This window comes from Actinia tenebrosa, unplaced genomic scaffold (genome assembly GCF_029948245.1).
Source record: "Actinia tenebrosa isolate PJP-AT-01 unplaced genomic scaffold, QUT_ActTen_1.0 PGA_scaffold8__29_contigs__length_14323225, whole genome shotgun sequence".
Lineage (NCBI taxonomy): Eukaryota > Metazoa > Cnidaria > Anthozoa > Actiniaria > Actiniidae > Actinia > Actinia tenebrosa.
The window spans coordinates 13,485,635-13,503,128 of record NW_028292585.1 but is presented as its reverse complement, the minus strand read 5'-3'; the positions used below and the strand labels follow the sequence as shown (position 1 = coordinate 13,503,128).

General features: G+C 36.0%; 3 protein-coding genes across 3 annotated transcripts; all 3 read right to left on the bottom strand.

Annotated features, from left to right (window-relative positions):
• Positions 1 to 128: 128 nt before the first annotated feature.
• Positions 129 to 2,370, bottom strand: LOC116292383 (mediator of RNA polymerase II transcription subunit 9). The gene is made up of 3 exons (XM_031699694.2): positions 2,238 to 2,370; positions 1,994 to 2,121; positions 129 to 747 (listed from the first exon to the last, which is right to left on the bottom strand). The coding sequence occupies exons 1-3, from the start codon at positions 2,358 to 2,360 to the stop codon at positions 681 to 683; spliced, it is 318 nt and encodes a 105-aa protein (XP_031555554.1). The 5' UTR covers positions 2,361 to 2,370; the 3' UTR covers positions 129 to 680.
• A 571-nt stretch (positions 2,371 to 2,941) lies between these two features.
• LOC116292387 (uncharacterized) lies at positions 2,942 to 10,988 on the bottom strand. The gene is made up of 3 exons (XM_031699697.2): positions 10,897 to 10,988; positions 9,168 to 9,295; positions 2,942 to 8,550 (listed from the first exon to the last, which is right to left on the bottom strand). The coding sequence occupies exons 2-3, from the start codon at positions 9,261 to 9,263 to the stop codon at positions 5,602 to 5,604; spliced, it is 3,045 nt and encodes a 1,014-aa protein (XP_031555557.2). The 5' UTR covers positions 9,264 to 9,295; positions 10,897 to 10,988; the 3' UTR covers positions 2,942 to 5,601.
• Positions 10,989 to 15,108: 4,120 nt separating this feature from the next.
• On the bottom strand, positions 15,109 to 17,140 carry LOC116292389 (heat shock 70 kDa protein 13). Its single transcript, XM_031699698.2, has one exon. It carries the CDS (start codon positions 17,096 to 17,098, stop codon positions 15,791 to 15,793), a length of 1,308 nt encoding a protein of 435 aa, XP_031555558.1. The 5' UTR covers positions 17,099 to 17,140; the 3' UTR covers positions 15,109 to 15,790.
• Between the last annotated feature and the right edge of the window lie 354 nt (positions 17,141 to 17,494).

The following is a 17,494-nucleotide window of genomic DNA, read 5'->3' as shown; positions in this document are numbered from 1 at the left end:
GCTATCATATTTACATTCTGGCAGAGCACATGCGGGGTGCCTTGTAGGATTATAATGTGAGTATTCTGTTTTTGTCACAATGAGATCTGAGTCCAGAATGGAATGTCTGTTTGGAACTTAAACGTAAGCTAGAGACAACTCTTTTTATTAAGCTACCAGAATCCCTTACACACTTTCAACTTTTGTTCAGTTAGTTGGCACCAATTGTGTTTCTTTTATCATAAGGAAATACATGTTTGATTAATTAAGAAAAATTGCAAAGCATTTTAGTAGTGGTAGTCAAATGATATCATATCATGCCAATAGGTTATACCTGAGGTGTTCATTACCTGTTATAGGCGGACACTGGGCCATTATGTTGACTTCAGTTGCAATAGACCTTTTTCAAGTTTCAAATTACTGTTGTGTTCCATGATTACAGACTCATTTATTCAAACCTAGCCTCGTATCAGTGTCTAAATATTCACAAATGCCAATGATAAAGTAAGGAATGCACAACTTCAACAATACAAACACAAGATTCTATCAATCTTCACTGGAACACAAGAGTATTCTGCACAAAGTTGAAGTTAATCTTGAGGAACAGAGAACTTGAAACTGGAGTAAACCTTTAGAGCCTTATTTGGCTATTAATTTGTCTTCATGGCCAAAAGGACAGACATTTGCCGCAAGTCCTCATGTCAAAGCATTTCCTTCATAATTGCTTCTGAGAAGACAGGCAGGTCTTTATATTTCACAACAAGAGCACTGAAAATAAAATGATACTTGTCTGTTAAAAATGCACATCTCATTGATTAAAAAGTTAATCAAATCATTATATATCTATCACTTATCTTAAGTTCAATTTATGAATATACCTAGTAGAGCGAAGGCTTTTAAACCGTGACGTAAAAAATACTAGTCAACGTGTAATAGTCAAATAGACACAAAAGAAAACAATGGAATTAGGGTCTACTAATGTGTATTAGTCTAATATCTATTTCATGGGTTTAATGACTTCACTCTAATGAACCATTGAAAGTAAACCCTGAACCCCCACCCCCTAACATAAATTATTTGGGGTAAATTTTAAAGAAAGACCCACCAACTTGGCAACTAAATTTGACTTGGCAACATATCTTTATATTTTTCATAATTTTTAACATATATTTACAACAACTTGTTTCTATAAGAAAGTAAAATGCTGCGTCCCCAAATTCTTTGCTGGAACAATAGCTGCTATCTTGGAATTTACAAAATTCCCACCTAATGCCCCATATTCCTGCAGCAATGACAAAATGCATTGAATCTCCACATAGTCGTAACCAAAAAAACCTGCTAAAAAGGTAAAAAATCCCCACCAAATCCTCAAATATTGCGGGGGTGGGGATTACTTTGACTGGTGCAAAATACTAAGGAGGGGGGGCACCTTTTTAGGAATTGACAAAAGAGCCAAAATAGAGTTTTTATCTACGACCGTCCTTTTCTTACCAAGCAGTTTGCATAAAGTAACAATGAAGTACCAGACTTTGCAGAACTCAAGTATGTGCAAATGCCCGTCGGTTGCCCGGGAAGGGGGGGTTGCCCGGCTGTTTCCCGAAGTGGGGGGGGGGGATGGGCACCTTTGGAATTGACTTATATTATCTTTATCACCCAGGGGGTACTCCCATATGTGGACAATACGGGGATTATCCGCTGAACAGGGTATGTTTTTCCGAGCTTCTTGTCATAAACAGGGTATGCAATTTCACTTAAGTTCCAAGTTCTTCCTGAGCTTCCTGTCATATTCAGGGTTTCTACTTTCGTATTGACCGAAACTGGTTATTATGGTCGTAAAAAAAACGATACGCGAGATGACATGATCATTGAAACAGGAACTCAGTGCAATGAATTATATCTTTTGTCATAAACAGGGTCTACAGATTTGAGGGTTTTTTTTTTCATAAACAGGGTAACCCTTTCAGAATCCCAGCGGAACCCCCCTACCCAAATTCCCCCCCGGCTTTATCGTTACCTCTTTCGTTCGAGCTCTTTTTTGTGTTTTTCTAGCAACGCTTTCTGTTCTTCACAGCTCATGTCCAGCCCTGGAACGGTGTTTAGAAGTTCACGGCAATGCTGTAACTTGGCTCTAAAATTATTGACCTTATAAACGACAAAGAAGAGCTTTGACAATTTTTCTAAAAACTATGAAGCTCGAAAGCTCACGACAAAAATTACATTAAAATGCTGCCCTTTTTCTTTAAAAATGATCTGTTTACCTTCTTGACCATTTCTTGTGTGTCTCCGGTCTTTTGAACTGAGTTAATGATGTCGAAAATAGCGGGAAGAAGGTTAAATTCGCCGAGGATATCAACCTTTTCAGGACTCGAGGGGTCGTCCATCTTGAATGGAGAGTACAATACCACAGGCAACCCATACGGGCTTCAACAAGAAGTGCAAATCAGATTCATCTCTCCCTCCCATCCCTTCCCGTTTTCAAAGCGGGCGGTTTGCTATCGTTGTGGGTAAATTAGGTATCACATTTTCAGGGTTAGACATAAGGTGTCAGGGGCAGCAGAACTGGGGGGGCCATGGGGACACGTCCCCCCCCCCTTCCCCCCACACACAAAATTTTTTGGGGTGGCCAGACAAAATATTGCTTCTCAGTCATAGTTTTACAGCACATGCATCTGGAATCAAACAAAACAGCAGTCATGCCCCTTCCCCCCAAAGCTGAATTACAGCTTCCGCCGCCCCTGGGTGTTACAAAAAGTAGAAACACTAATAATAAAGCCTTATCAGGGGAAGATCCAGAAGGTCTCTTTAGGTGCACTGGACACCCCCAAGCCGCATGTGTGTATTTGTTGTTGTTTTTTTAAATATATATGTCTTCTCTGTATTTATGGTTTCTGTTTCTCCAATCTTTAGTATGAATCAAGATTAAATCTAAAAACAAATCTAAGAACAAATGAAATTAGTCAGATCAGGATTATTGTTTTCACTTTATTGTCACTTATTTCATTTCAGACACCCCTTGCAAATTTCTAGATCTACCCCCTGCTCATGCACCTGCTAATGAGAGGGTAAGCCTTGCATTCAAGCACTTCATGCAATTAGAAATAAGAACAAAAGTTTTTATCCTCATGGGGGAAAACGTGTTACAGTGTTACATTGTGTCACTCCTCAACCCCCCCTGCCTTCCACTGATTTTTTTTAAAGATTCGATTGGACTATGGAAAGAGTTTTCAATACTACTTTTTTAATAGGTTTAAAGATTCAGCTAGTGATATAAGACTAAATTATCTTTAAAATGATTAAAATAAGGGCCTCACAAATGAATCCACCATGCAAGAACCAGTAGTCTACAGTACAGTTATTCTCTTAATCCTGTTCAACAATATAATTGTATCATGTGATCAGAATGGCAGAATGGGCAGATCCAGGAATTTGATAGGCGGGTGTCCCAAATGAAGAAGTGCATATAGAGATATTATGCATCGCTTCAAAAAAGCATACTAATTATGGTGTTAGGGGAAGTCAGGCGCACCCCAGAACACACCATGGATCTGCCCCTTGCAAAAAACTATGATAATACATTTATCATGTCAAGTTCACACAGTATCAGGTTTGCTTCTCGGCCAATGAGAAGCAAAATAGTGAATAAATTATATAATATTGAGTAATAAAAGAATCATTGAATGCTGTGGTCTAATGGTTCTCACTTCGATGATCCCATAATGATCCACCAATAGGAGCATCATGTTCAGGATCCACGCCCTAAGCTATTCAAAATCATAAATAATATTATATCTAATTTCCAATATATCTTTAATATTTATATAAATATGTACATACATTCATTTATCCAAATGATAAGGATCATAGGTGTCCGGCCTTTTTAAAATCGGTTTTCATTAGCAACACAAGGCTGAGCTTAAATTAAGAGCAACATACACCTTAGCCTGTGTGCAGCCTGACTTCTCTCTTCTCTCGTACAGTCAGAGGTTGGCTGCATGCAGGCTACATACACCTTAGTATTTCAAAAAACGTAATGGTCCACAATCTGAAACTGGGAAATCTGAGACTAGAGGAAAATTTTGTGCTTTTGTGTTTTCTGGTGCCCTTAGCTCCAGAGGTTCTATTTCATTTCCCATGGTTGTAACCAGGAGAGCCAAAGCCGGAATGAAAATAAATAACCTCTGGATCATAATATAGGTTTCTGGCTAAAATACAAAAAAATCACATTTCACTTATAGACTGTGTATCATCTTGCAATCTAAAAGGAAACTTAACATTGTTTGGCTGTGAATATGGTCTCAGATTCAGACCTCCCTCTGACTGACGTTTTTTTGAAGTAGGTGAATACAAACAGAAGTACTGCAGTAGCTAAGTCACTAGTTCTTTCCAAATATACAATATAATAAAGAGATTTATTATGTGAGCCATATCTGCCCGGGCGCACGCTCTTAAAAAAAACCGTACGGCTTTGAGCGAGCAGGGCATTACGAATCCGTACGACCCTGCTCAAAATCTACGCGCTTTCTCTTTTTTAGCTTTTATTTACTATTTCTTTCTTTCTTTTATTATATTATTTTCTTTTCATGAGGGTCATATGATAAAATGCTTATTGACTGAGTTAGGTCAAGCCGTACCGGAAAATATTTAGCTCTCAGTCATTTGTATCATCATGCCATCACCTCGAGCCAAATATTTTCCTGTACAGCCCTCCCACTCAGTCAATAAGTACAAATAACTGACTCTCTTTATGTTTATTCTTTTGATGTAGAGTAAATTAATCCTCTGATAGAACCTCTATTATAGACTACCTATGCTCCCTTCTTAAATTGTCTTGGATGTGAGGCTAACATGAAAATACAACAACAAAATATTCTCAAGGTTGCTTGCGCATCCAACTTGACGGGCCACAAAATTAAAAAATTTAAATTCAGTAAAATTGAGAAGCCAGTTTCATATTTAAAGAGAAGAATAATCAATTTTATGAATTCTTATTCAAAAAAAGAAATCAAAATGTATGATAATTCTCGTTATATAAGCTCCTGTTCTGGTACCCTGGCCTGTCAAGCTCCTTAAATTTGGATGCACATGCAACCTTGAGAAAACGGTCCATTCGTGGAGTTTCTTTCATATTATTGCCTCGCAATTTTGAGATAAGTGTGAATTAAGTGGTCTCTATTCAAAGTTGCAAATGAGGGTTTTTGCAATTAATTTTACACCCTTATCAAGCAACCAAACTACATTAATATCTGCTCCTCAGCATCTCAGCATCATAAAAAACGAACCATAAAAACTAAGGCTTTATGTTAGGCCCACAGTCTAAAAGTGAAAACATTATAGGTGAATTTTGCAAGCTACATACATACATGCTTTAACCAGTTTAAGATAAGTTAAAAATAATTCAGAATGGAAAAAATGGGGTTTAAAAATTATTGGTTAAAACTTCTTGAAGAAAGTTCCATTCCCAGTGAAACATTGTGAAAAAAACAAAGATTTGAAAGAGCAAAATGTTTTACATAATTTGTCTTCGGATGCAAAAAAAAGGTTTTCCCCCTGGCTGGGCTTACTTTAGACCACTGAAAAGATAGTTCCATTATAGTTAGGCCATTGCACTGACTGAAAATCATCTCACTGTGCATGTGTTTTTACATGGTCCATTAGACCATTACACAAAGCAAATACTTGGCCACATTCATTGCATTTATGCCTCTTGGCTCCAGGAACAAGTGTTATATGATTTACTAAACCATTCAAACTGTAGAACTCCTCAGAACATATATGGCAATAAAACGTATGATCTCCAGAGTGTATTTCGGTGAGGTGGCGTTTCAAGCTACTAGATGATGACAAAAGTTTGTCACACTTACAACACGGCTTCTCTTCTCCATGTTCTGAGCAATGACTGTAAAATTCGCTAAACAGCACGAAAGATTTCTGACACTTCTGACAACTGTAGTTCTGATTATTTTTGTCATTTTTCTTTTGGGCTTTTTTTCCAACACTATTCTTCTTGACTGCACTATTCTTCTTGACTGCAATATTCACAGGGCTGCTTCCTGGTTGGTTGTTTTCTTTTCTCATACATATCTTCCTATGTCTCACAAGATTTTTTCTGCTTGAATAGAACTTCTGACAATTGTTACACTCATGAAACTTCCCTTCGAATTTAGATTTGAAATTCTTTAATTTTCTGACCTCATTTTTGTGATTTCTCATGTGCTCATTCAACCTCTCGGCACTTGAAAATGCAATACTGCAACTCATACAATCAAAATGTCCTTTACTGTGAGCTTGCATGTGGCCTTTCAAACTTCTTGATTCTAAGAACGCCTTACCACAAATGTTACAACTAAAGAAATCCTTAGTGATCTTTGGAGGGGCCTTTTTGCAGGACAGACATAACCTCTGGCTAGATAATGCATTGACTTTAAAAAACTTTCCACAGATTGTACATCCTCTAACTTTTTCTACTTTGTGAGCTGAACGATGCTTGTAGAACATGTTATAGTATTTGAAAGACTTTTGGCACACTTGACAATTATAGATGTTTTGGGATCTGCTTTTTGGTTCTTCCACAGTATTGGCAACATGTGAGCTTCTTAAATGAAGCACTATTCCATGGTTGAGCAACTTCTTGTGCCTGCTTAGACATTCAGCATTGAAGAATGTTCTATGGCATTTGTTACACTTAAATTTTCGCAAATTGCCATTTTTATTAGCATTTATTTCTGCTGGTCTTTTCAGCTTGGTTACAGGCTCTGTCGCTGTGCTTGTACTTGTTTGTGCTGCTCGTTGTGGAAATGAATTATTCTGGACTGAGTGTGTTTTCTTGTGAGTTGAAAGAGTGCTTCCGTGGCTATAGACTTTATTGCAGATATCACAGCAGAATTTCCCCATTGCCTTATCTTGTTTCTCCTTTGTGTGGTTACGTTTGATGTGCCTTCTAAGATTTCTAACTGTACCAAAAGACTTTCCACATTCTTCACAGGAGTATGGCTTTAGGTAACCCTTGTTGTTTGCCTCCTTGATCTTTTCTTCTAAATGAACTGCAAAGTGGTTCTCTAAAGATTGGAATGTGGAAAACGTTTTTGTGCATCGATCGCAATTGATAGGCGTGTTTTTCTTAAAATGGTTAACGTAGTGTTTCCCAAACTGTTCCTTGTCATCAAAAGGTCTGTCACAATAACTGCAAATGTAGTGCTGGCTGTTACCAATCATTTGTACTATGGGTCTATCCAAACAACATCTTTTCTTTATCTTGTGCTTAACAAGGTCACAAGACCATGTGTATGAAACACCACACTCGTTACACCAATAACGCTGAGCATCCCTATCTGGTTGAACAGAATCCAAGCTTTTAATCTTCTTGATAAGACTTTCCTTATGTTGCGAAGGCTTTTTGTGGCTATTGCTGGACAGACTGGAGCTTGTGCTTTGAGAATCAAGATTATGCTCCTGTATTAAGTGCTGCTGTAGATCAATGAGCACGGCATAAAGTTTTCCACATCCATGACATTGATATTTTATCCCCTTGTGTTTCATTGCTCTCTGGTGTTCCATGAGCTTGTCTGACAGCTTAAATGAAGCCTCACAAGATCCACACTTCTGTGAATAACTAACAGCACCTCTTTCTTCTTCATCATTGCTGGCTACTTTGTGGAAATGCCATAGATGGTTTGTAAGTGAGCTCTTGAGCAAATACTTTCCCTTACAAAGATGACATTTTCGTCTTAGAGTAACATGATAACTGCAAATATGCTTCATAAATTGGTTAGCATCTTTGAAGGATTTTCGGCATGGGTTACAAAACTGTTCCTTCAGGTGTTCTTGTAAATGTGAGTCAAACTCATCAGACATTGTGCAACTCTTTCCACATTGGAAGCAGGCTTGAAAAAAGGGAATACTGTCTGCCTGAGTTGAGGGAGGGGTGTTGATCAAAGTGGAAACAACAGTGTTTTGTTTCGTAACACCCTTCATCAAATGGCAGTTCTTTTTTGTCTCTTCTTGTTCCACTTCAGGGTCAAAGGAAATGGAATTTACAGATCTGGTTTCCTCAAGATCATCGCAAACCTTCTTTTGGCTGTCATTTTCAACATGATACTTTTCATGTTTAACTAGGAAAGCATATGAAGTAAACGCCTTTTCACAGTACGAGCACTCAAACAGTTTCACCTTTTTGTAAGTTTGCTTGGATTCTGTGGAGGAACCATTGCAATTCTCTTCACCTCTGCATTTACAACTGCTATTATTTTCTTGTAACAGAAAAGTGTTTCTGGATAGAACAGGCTTAGAATTATCCCCTAAGAGGACCTTCTTGTGATTACTGTTATTTAGTATTATCGTTGAAAGAACATTTTGTGATAATGGATCATCAGTACATGAAATATCATCCAAGCACTCGGTCTGGGTGCCCTGTGTGTTGAGAGTCTTCCGAGCAGCAGGTAGGTCTGTTTCTGTGGCGATGCTTCGGACATGAACACTTGTCATATTATCTGGCTTATCATATTCTATTACCTCGGAGGCAATGCCCCCAAAGGAGTTAACATCAGGAATCCAAGGCTCAAGATTTTTGGAACACTGTGAATAAAAACATTGATTTTCAAATAACAACTTAATGATTTATAAGGTACTTTGTATCTCTGAGAGCCTGTTTTGCACACACATTCTTTAAATGTTGGGTGATCCTGCGAAAAAAATTGTTACCGGTAGTCCATTTCTTGGCAAGATCACCAAGAGTAAAAAAATGAGTCTACAAAGGCAGGCTATAAATTCATCTGAGGACAGGATAAGTAACATCTAATATTAAAACTGAATTAGTAAGTACCGTAAAACTAGTCATGGACTGTAATTGGGTGAGTCAATTAGGGGCCAGAGAAAAAAGAAATGAGAATGTAGTACCCATTTTACTTAATGAACTCCTCTCTCACATTCTATGTTTCAAATCCTGGACTCAGCATCATGTGTGTGAGATTTACATGTAGTGTTGGGTAGGTGGCACCCTTAAGTTAAGGTTTTATCCAGAATCCTCCCTCTGCAAAAGCCTGCTTTCTGATCTCTACCTCAAGATTTCAGGAATGTAAAGTCAAACAAGTGCAGCTAGCTGATTAATCTAATATTCTCTACCTGAACATCTGAGTGCATAGGAGGAGTATCGATTAAACCCTTTTTATATTGTTCTCATAGTAATTACTTACAGAACATGACAGCCACCTGTACTGTCCAGTTATTTTGTTGAAAAAGAAGAGAGTTTCACCAGACTTTGATTGATATGCATACCAACCACATTCCATAATAAGTTCAAACAAGACAGTGGCATTGAAAACTGCAAAGAAACATACAATAACTCATGAATAAACGATATTAACAGTAAAACTTACTGGCCGGGGTATAATGTTGTTCTATTTCAATATTGTTCCATTCTCAAGGATACACATCCATGCATGAGATTGCGAAGCACAGAAGTGTCAAAATTGCACAACCTGTAGCCAAGTGCAACCTCTAAAGTGGATTCCATAACTCAATGAACGCATATTACTGTTGTTCTACTCTAACCACGAACACTCAATTTTATTATTTTATTTATTTTTTATTCGTGCAAACATACTTTTATTTTTTCTTTCTCTTTCATCACTTCATCTCCTTGAATAGCTTTTATAGACCTTTATATATGTAACTCAAATTGCCCTATTTCACTATGACGTCACTGCTTGTTTATGTGGGGGATAAAATCGCCAAATCCAATAGAAAATTCAAAAAAAAAATTTGCTCCTAGCGAAACAGACGTTTAATCTAAAATGGCCTGGTTTTCAGATATAATATGTGTTAATATGTACTAAAAAATATTCTGAGCTTTTGCTGGCTATTCTACTTCTCTTCGTGGATTGATACGGGTTTTAGAATTTTCAGTGAATTTGTGTTGATTTGACCCCCTCCGACGACCATGATCCTTTGCGTTTAAAGATGTGACTTCATAGTGAAATAGGGCAATTCAATTGTTTTTGTTTCATAATCTGATTGGTTGACAAACTCAAGTGTTCACGGTTAGCGTAGAACGACAGTAAGCATGAAGCATTTCTTTTATAAGATAGCTAAACTGAAAAAAGTGTTAACGAAAAAGAAAATTCTTTCATTCCACCAAGACATTGCCTGCTTCTCAATCACATCAGTCCATACATGTAGTTATGGATGCAGGCTAGTGCATGCTAATTAACCAGTAAGAGCATGTGTTATAACTTAGCTATGCCATAGATAAAATATTCTACCACAATCCTTGCTCATGTACAGTGTACTTGCATGCCCCCCCCCCCCCTTTTCCAGGAGCATATGCATTTAGACGCCATAAAATCGGTAAAATAGTTGATTCGCGAAAAACGACGGAAGACAGAGATATTTCTTGCTTCTTTTGACGAACACTGCTCTCAATTTTAAGCAAGGCTTCGCACATGGCAGAAATAATTAATTACAACACTAAAATACTAACCCAAATACGTCATAATTTACTTCCCCTCTGAACAAAGAGGTCGATTTTGACTCTTTTTTTATTTTGCCTCTCATTATATTTGAAGATTTGGCAAAAAACGAAGGAGTGCTGAATGTAGCAATGGTTCATTTGTACAAACAGAAACCTGAATGAATCACTATTTGAACAACCAGAAATGATTCGAATTTCAATAGATACTAAAACTATTTGCCCAAAATCAGGCTAAAGAAAACCAGTTCTTTCATGCCAGTCACTTTGTAAGAAGCATGAGAATATAAAAAGAGAAGAGCAGTAAAAATATTTGAGTTCAAGCTCACTGACCGGAAAAATGGCGCCAACTACAAAATAATCAAATGTTCTTTTGCCTTTACATTGATTTAAGAAAAGATAGAAAACGAACATCGTTGTAATATTATAACTTAAGGAGAAATTATCCATCTTACCTGGTTTTTTAGTTCAAAAATTAGAAGAAAAAAGTGAAATCCTTCGGAAAATCGGTTTCCAACGGATCTCTTCGTTACCGCGGCACGGAAACAAAGCCGTATGCTAATGTACGCCACAGGGAACCCATTATCCTACTTTCAAAAAAATTAGAAAAGCAACGTGAAGCCAAATAAAAAAAATTATAAACAAATGAATTTCCAAACTTAATGAGTTCATTTATTTATCATTAATTAAAGACGACGAAGAAAAATTATTCAGGATTTATTGAAACTACGGAATTTGGGGTAAGTAGGAAATTTGAAATGACCAGAAGAATGGAAAATAAACTGGATGGTAGAAAATTGAGAAAATTAAGGCAAACTCATGGGTTGAAAGATTGTGTATTTGAAAATGGTTGGGAGTATGGAAAAGAATGAATGGTTATGGTAGGAAATTGAAGAATTAAGACAAATTTAAGATTGAAGGAAACCATAGGAAATTGTTGAGATGGGAAAAATGGATGGTAGTAAAAGGGGAAAATTAAGAAAATTCAGTCGATTCAAGATCATGTACTTAGGAATGGTTGGAAGAATGGAAAAAATCAAATGAATGGTAGGAAAAGGGAGAATTGAGACAAAATTAAAATTAAAGGTTTATATTACATGGTTGGAAGAATGTTAAAAAAAGCATTCAAACCAAAAAAACCTCTTATGATCAAGTCCAATTTGATTCGATGAAAATTTTTAAAATTTTGAGAATTTCTAAGAATGGCTTATGAAATTTATATCAAGAAGAGCTAACTTTAGAAAAAGAATAAAAAAGCAGAATATATAAAGTGAAAAAACCAGAAGTAGACATGACAAAAATCATTCTTGCGTTTAAATCAAGAGTTGATCAAGCGATGTTGGTTTAACATGACGTACCATTAACATTACCCAAGATTATTGGCTATTTATAATGGCTTTGTGCTCCAGACTAATGGAAGAAAATAATGGAACGTAACAATAATACAGACAAAAAAGCATTTATAGCGGACTGTTTGTTATGAAGCCGGCCTGTGAGACAAGACAAGACTTATCGGCAGAAGCATATTGACCAACACTTATCGTTTTCCTACTCTCTAAAACCATCCTTTTTTTTCCTAAGGAACAAACAACTTTCTTTTATACTTGTTCTCTTTAACTAATACAAGACTGACATTTTAAAATTAATGATTCATAAAGATAATCAGATGATAAAACAATTATTTTGGAAAGGTTTTTGATTAATTATTAGACCAGGATTTTTTCATTTGTTTAATATTTTATATTTCTCCATTAGTTGTAAGACAAATGCAATCGAAACTAAAAAAAATATTTTTCTTCACACTCTAACAACAGTATAAAATATTAACTGTTTGAGCAGACAAAAACATGGTCCTGGAAATTTGAAAAATATGAATTTTGCTATCTTTGATCAATGCATTATATAAAAAGGTACTTGTTATTGATCTTCTCTTGTGTTTTAGCATGACACAGAAAAATATATATGAATTGAGCAATTAATAAGCTGTGCTTTTTAACCCACATGAAGCAAGAGAAAAGCCAGTGGTTTTTTCAATAACAGAGGCATTATTAATTCCTTGCAGGAGACAGACAGGAACTTTGGGGTATCTAAAAATGAAAATTTTGAAGGTCATTGGATATTGATAAATGGCTTTAAGCATAAATAAATTTGGTAAATTGAAATTTTTGGAATGATTTTAACTGAAAGAAATCATTACTACTAGAAATTAAATAAAAGAGTAAAAGCAGGAAAAATGAAATAAAAATATAAACGACATAGTAAATCTTACAAAGTATTTATTTTATTATGATACGCAGAAAAAATAAAACCTTTTTAAATTGAGAATTTTCAAACATCATGCAGCTTAGTAGAAAGAATCTGATGTTTACAAAATTCATTGATCAAATCACAAATACGAGAAGCAAACATTATTCACATTTTTGATACAGATATATATTTTCAGTGCACAAATAATAGGTAACTCTTTTCGTTCTGCTGACTCTAACGCCAGAAAAACGAGAACTGAAGTTTGCAGCATTGTTCGTCTTCTGGATCAGAGGTCCTTTGAAAACGTAATGATTCTTGGAGAGAATATGTATAAAGATTATATTGCTCTGCAGATTGCCCCTCGCGCCATCTTGAATAATTCCTGGTGTTCGTAAAAGGCAAGAATCGTTTCAAGTCAACACAAAGTCAATATCTAATCCAGAGAGTTGAACTTTATTCAAACTTGAACTGTATTCAAACAAAGTAATATTTCTTGAATCAAAATGGAACAAAATCAACAGAGATTTGAAGAATGTTTCTCAAGACAACAATGTGATGTCTTGATTGAAGATACAATATTCACAGTAGAGCCATGCGATCGAATGAAGGCCATTAACACGTTATTATTTCACAGTTTTCAATGTTTGTTTTCCACGAATTTCCAGTGATTCCAAAGCCCTAAAGTATCGCACAAACGTTCTTTTCTCTGAAAGGGTTTTCCGAGGCTGAAACACCGTTAACCAAAGGATCGCCATTGATATTCTGTTCGCAGAATTTCATAATGTCGGCCGATGTTTGAGAGATTTTCATTCTGTTGACTTTGAGCTCTCCTCGAAGCTGCTCCACTACTGCACGTTGCATCGAAACTTGAGCTTGTGCCGTTGACATTTTAATAAGTTTAAAGAGGTTTTGCTGGAGAAGATGGAAGCCTAAAGAAAGCCAACAAAGGGTTATTTCCTTCGATTTCTGATTGAAGGCGTTGTTTCGTTGGAATGCGTAGGGACTGGTTTATCAGACGTCACGTGATGTAAACTACAAACCGTGGGTTGTGTCACCAGGGGAGGGGTGGGTTAGGGAATCATAATTTATCAGTGAAATATTAGTAATACTAACTTGCACTATTTTATGCTAATTCTATTGTTTTCTTTTGTTTAACTAGCACTATTTTGAACAATTTAGCAATTAGTGTTTCACGGATATATTGTTTGCACTCTATAAAGAGTTCCACTATTTCTGGGAGGACGTTCTTGTCAAAAATTAAAAAATACAGTTAGTTAGCCTACAATTCAGCTGCTTGCATGCTAAGTTTGGTAGGTTTTATTCAATAGGGCAAATTACTTTTTTCAAAATAGTCAAATGCTTCTAGTTCCTTGATTATGGGCTCATTTACTCAGGTTTAACCTCATTTCATCGTCAAAACTGATTCACAAATACCAGTTAAAGTAAACGATGCACTACTTCAGCAATAGACCATTTTCGAGTTCCAAATTACTGCTGACAGTGTTGATTAGACTCATTAACTCAGGATTAATTAGCCTCAAATCAGTGTCAATATTTAGATCTTATTAACCGAGCGGGAGGTCTGTATGGGATAATCTTGACCGAGGTCGGAATGTACAGACCAAGCGCAGCGAGATCTGTACCCGACCGAGGTCAAGATTATCCTGTACAGACCGACCAAGCTCAGTTAATAAGGGTTTTATTATATGACCACTTTTCATTGAAAAGGACAAAATGTTTTCCCCGTAAGATTAATATGCGATCGGACCGGTTAATACCGGAGAATCTAGACCAGTCCGCGATGCGATATATCCAATCAGATTGCTCAATTTGCTAGTGTCCAGGCTCTAAGATTCACAGTCATATAATAATCATAAATACCAACTGTAAGTGAAGAATGCACAAATTTAACAATACAAACTCTTTGAAATTCCACAGACCTTCGCTGGAACACAAGAATATTCTAATGGAGACCAACCCTGAGCAAGAGGGAACTCGGAACTGTAGTATTTCATGGACATTTACTGAAATTATGCATGATCATTCTATGAAAATAATTCCATACAAAATTGAGGCTGACCCTGAGCAACAGCAATCAAAACTGAAGTATCGTGAACAAGAGACTCGTTTCATAAATTATCTTGAATGCAAAGCTAACCTGACAATACGGAAATTTTTAAAGCAATCACAATTTCTCAATAAAATTTGTGCTACTGATAATTCTTTTGCATTTTCCTGTTAGCCTCAAACACATAAAAATAATAAAAAAATTAAAAAGGACATCCCTAGCAGTCAATATTCCCCAAATAAAGTACTAACTCCTAAAAAAATTATAATTGAAATATAATCTAATAATAATAATTTTTTTAGAACATAAGGCATTTTCTTATTTTTTTAGACATTTTATTTTATTCATTTTCAGTAGTTTATCTTTGTGCTGGATGAGACATTGAATATTTATTCTTTCATCACGTAGTTTATAGAAATATATTTTTTACACAAATTTGACAGACTGGAATGAAAATCTTCAACTACCAATATATTAAATATTCAAAAATATTTACTTAATACCAGTATTTCACCAAATTCCATTCACAACAGTTCAACATATTTTTGGAACATTCATTTCATGTTCTCATTTATATTATATTTCTCCATTTCTTTGTTTCCCTTATTACTTTGTATGTTTGCATAAATAAATATGACTAATAAAATATTATTTTGTTTATTTTTTTCAAGGCAGTTTTAGTGCAAAAACATCAACCCAAAATTAAAATTCTTTTTGGAAAATATCAAATTTTTTTTAAAGGAAATTAAATAGAGGTTGTGGTTGTGTTTAAGACTGGATATTAAAATAAATATAGTTTTTTTATGGTTTCGTTATAGCTATATAATATCAGGGCTCAAAATAATGGCTTCTGGATGCAAGGCCAGATCTGGACAAGATGACCAGCCACATTGGACTGATAGACACGTAACCAGTCTAATATGAATGGTCAAAAAGAATGACCTAAGGGGCATTTTGCAAGACAAATGCCAGTTTTGACCAGACATTGTCAGTTGAGTGTCTCTTAACAGGATTTTATGGCATATTTAAGGTTGTTACTCATTTACATTTACTTTCTTTACATGGTTCATTATTTCTATAGCTGATACTTGTAGAGGCCACATTCCTCCAATGATACCAGCCTGGATAGCAACACCAGTAGCAACAGCTAATTCAGGATCAATTGATACATTGGGAGGCTTCCCATTAAAGAACTCCTTAATCAACTGCCTCACTTTTGGTATCCTGGTAGATCCACCTACGAGAACCACCTCGTCAACTGCCGTATTCGGAAGATCAACCTCCTTTAGAACTCTTTTTATTGGTCTAAGAACTTTTTGAAACAAGTCCTGAGTAATTTTTTCAAAAGTATGCCGAGTCAGAGGCTCCTCAAAAATTGCTAAATTTTTCCCTCTATTTAATGAATGAAGAGGGACACGTAAAACTACTTCTGATTGTGTCGTTAAATTAATTTTTGCAGCTTCGACTTCTTGGCGTAATTTTTGTATATCTTCAGAATTTGTTAGTTCTTCACTGAAGCGATCTTTTATCAAAGAAAGTAAATAAGCCATGAGTCTTTCATTGAAGTCTTGGCCACCTAGTCTGTTGTTACCTGCCATGGCCATTGTCACAAACATCCCCCCCTGGATGTTTAAAAGGGACACGTCCAGGGTACCTCCGCCAAGGTCGACAACCATGACATTATTGACTCCAGTTTTCTTGTGTAATCCATAGGCTAAGGCAGCAGCGGTAGGCTCATTTATAACTCTAAGAACTTTGATTCCAGCCAGTTCTGCTGCCTTTATAGTGGCATTTCTCTGTGCCATGTTGAATTCTGCTGGCACAGACATTACAGCTTTAGTCACAATTCCACTTAGATTTTTCTCAGCCATTCTTCGGAGTTCCTTAATAACATACCCTCCTATTTCTACAGGACTCACAAATGAGTGATTTTTCCCTTTTTCCACCACAAAAACTGGATTCCCTTTATCATCTTCATCTATTTTGAACTGGTATAACTTTTTTAAGTTTCTCAATTCTTCCTTGGTAAATTTTTTTCCTATAAACCTCTTCGCGTCGTAAATCGTCTTTTTTGGATTGATCTCAGCCTGTGCTAACGCTCTGTGACCAACAAGGACTTCTTTATCGTTAAAAGCAACAATACTAGGAATAACTTTGGCATGATTTTCGTTCATCAAAATATCAACATGTCCAGAAATGGCTTGATAAACACCAATACAAGAATACGTCGTTCCCAAATCTATCCCTACAATCTTTGGCTTTGGAGGAGGCAGACGACTTTGTGCGATGTATCCAGCTACAACAAGAGCAAATATTCCTCCAAGAATTATTCCTAAACTCATTTTTCGAAGATCAAAAAGAAATTGTTGAAAAATTGTGAAATTTTAGACGGGTACCGGAAGTACATGCTCAAGTACACGTATATGCGTAGTACCGACTGCGCAGGGGTCATAAAGGCTCATTCGTTTTACCTGGAACATAACAAATATAGTCCCAAAATGAACTGTTACTTTAGTAAAAGCTTTTTTGAAAAAAAGGTACTTAAATGGATTCAACTCACAACCTATAATACTTTAAGTCCATTTTTGTGTTATCAATATTAAAGTCGTTACCCGAATATGATATATTTCAAAGGGCCCTTTTTGATTGAATGCAGAAATGGTTTACTATAGATTTAGTCCCTTCTCAGAGATGCGCCGACTATATCATCCTGTCAGCGGATTGTTTACAAAATCCAA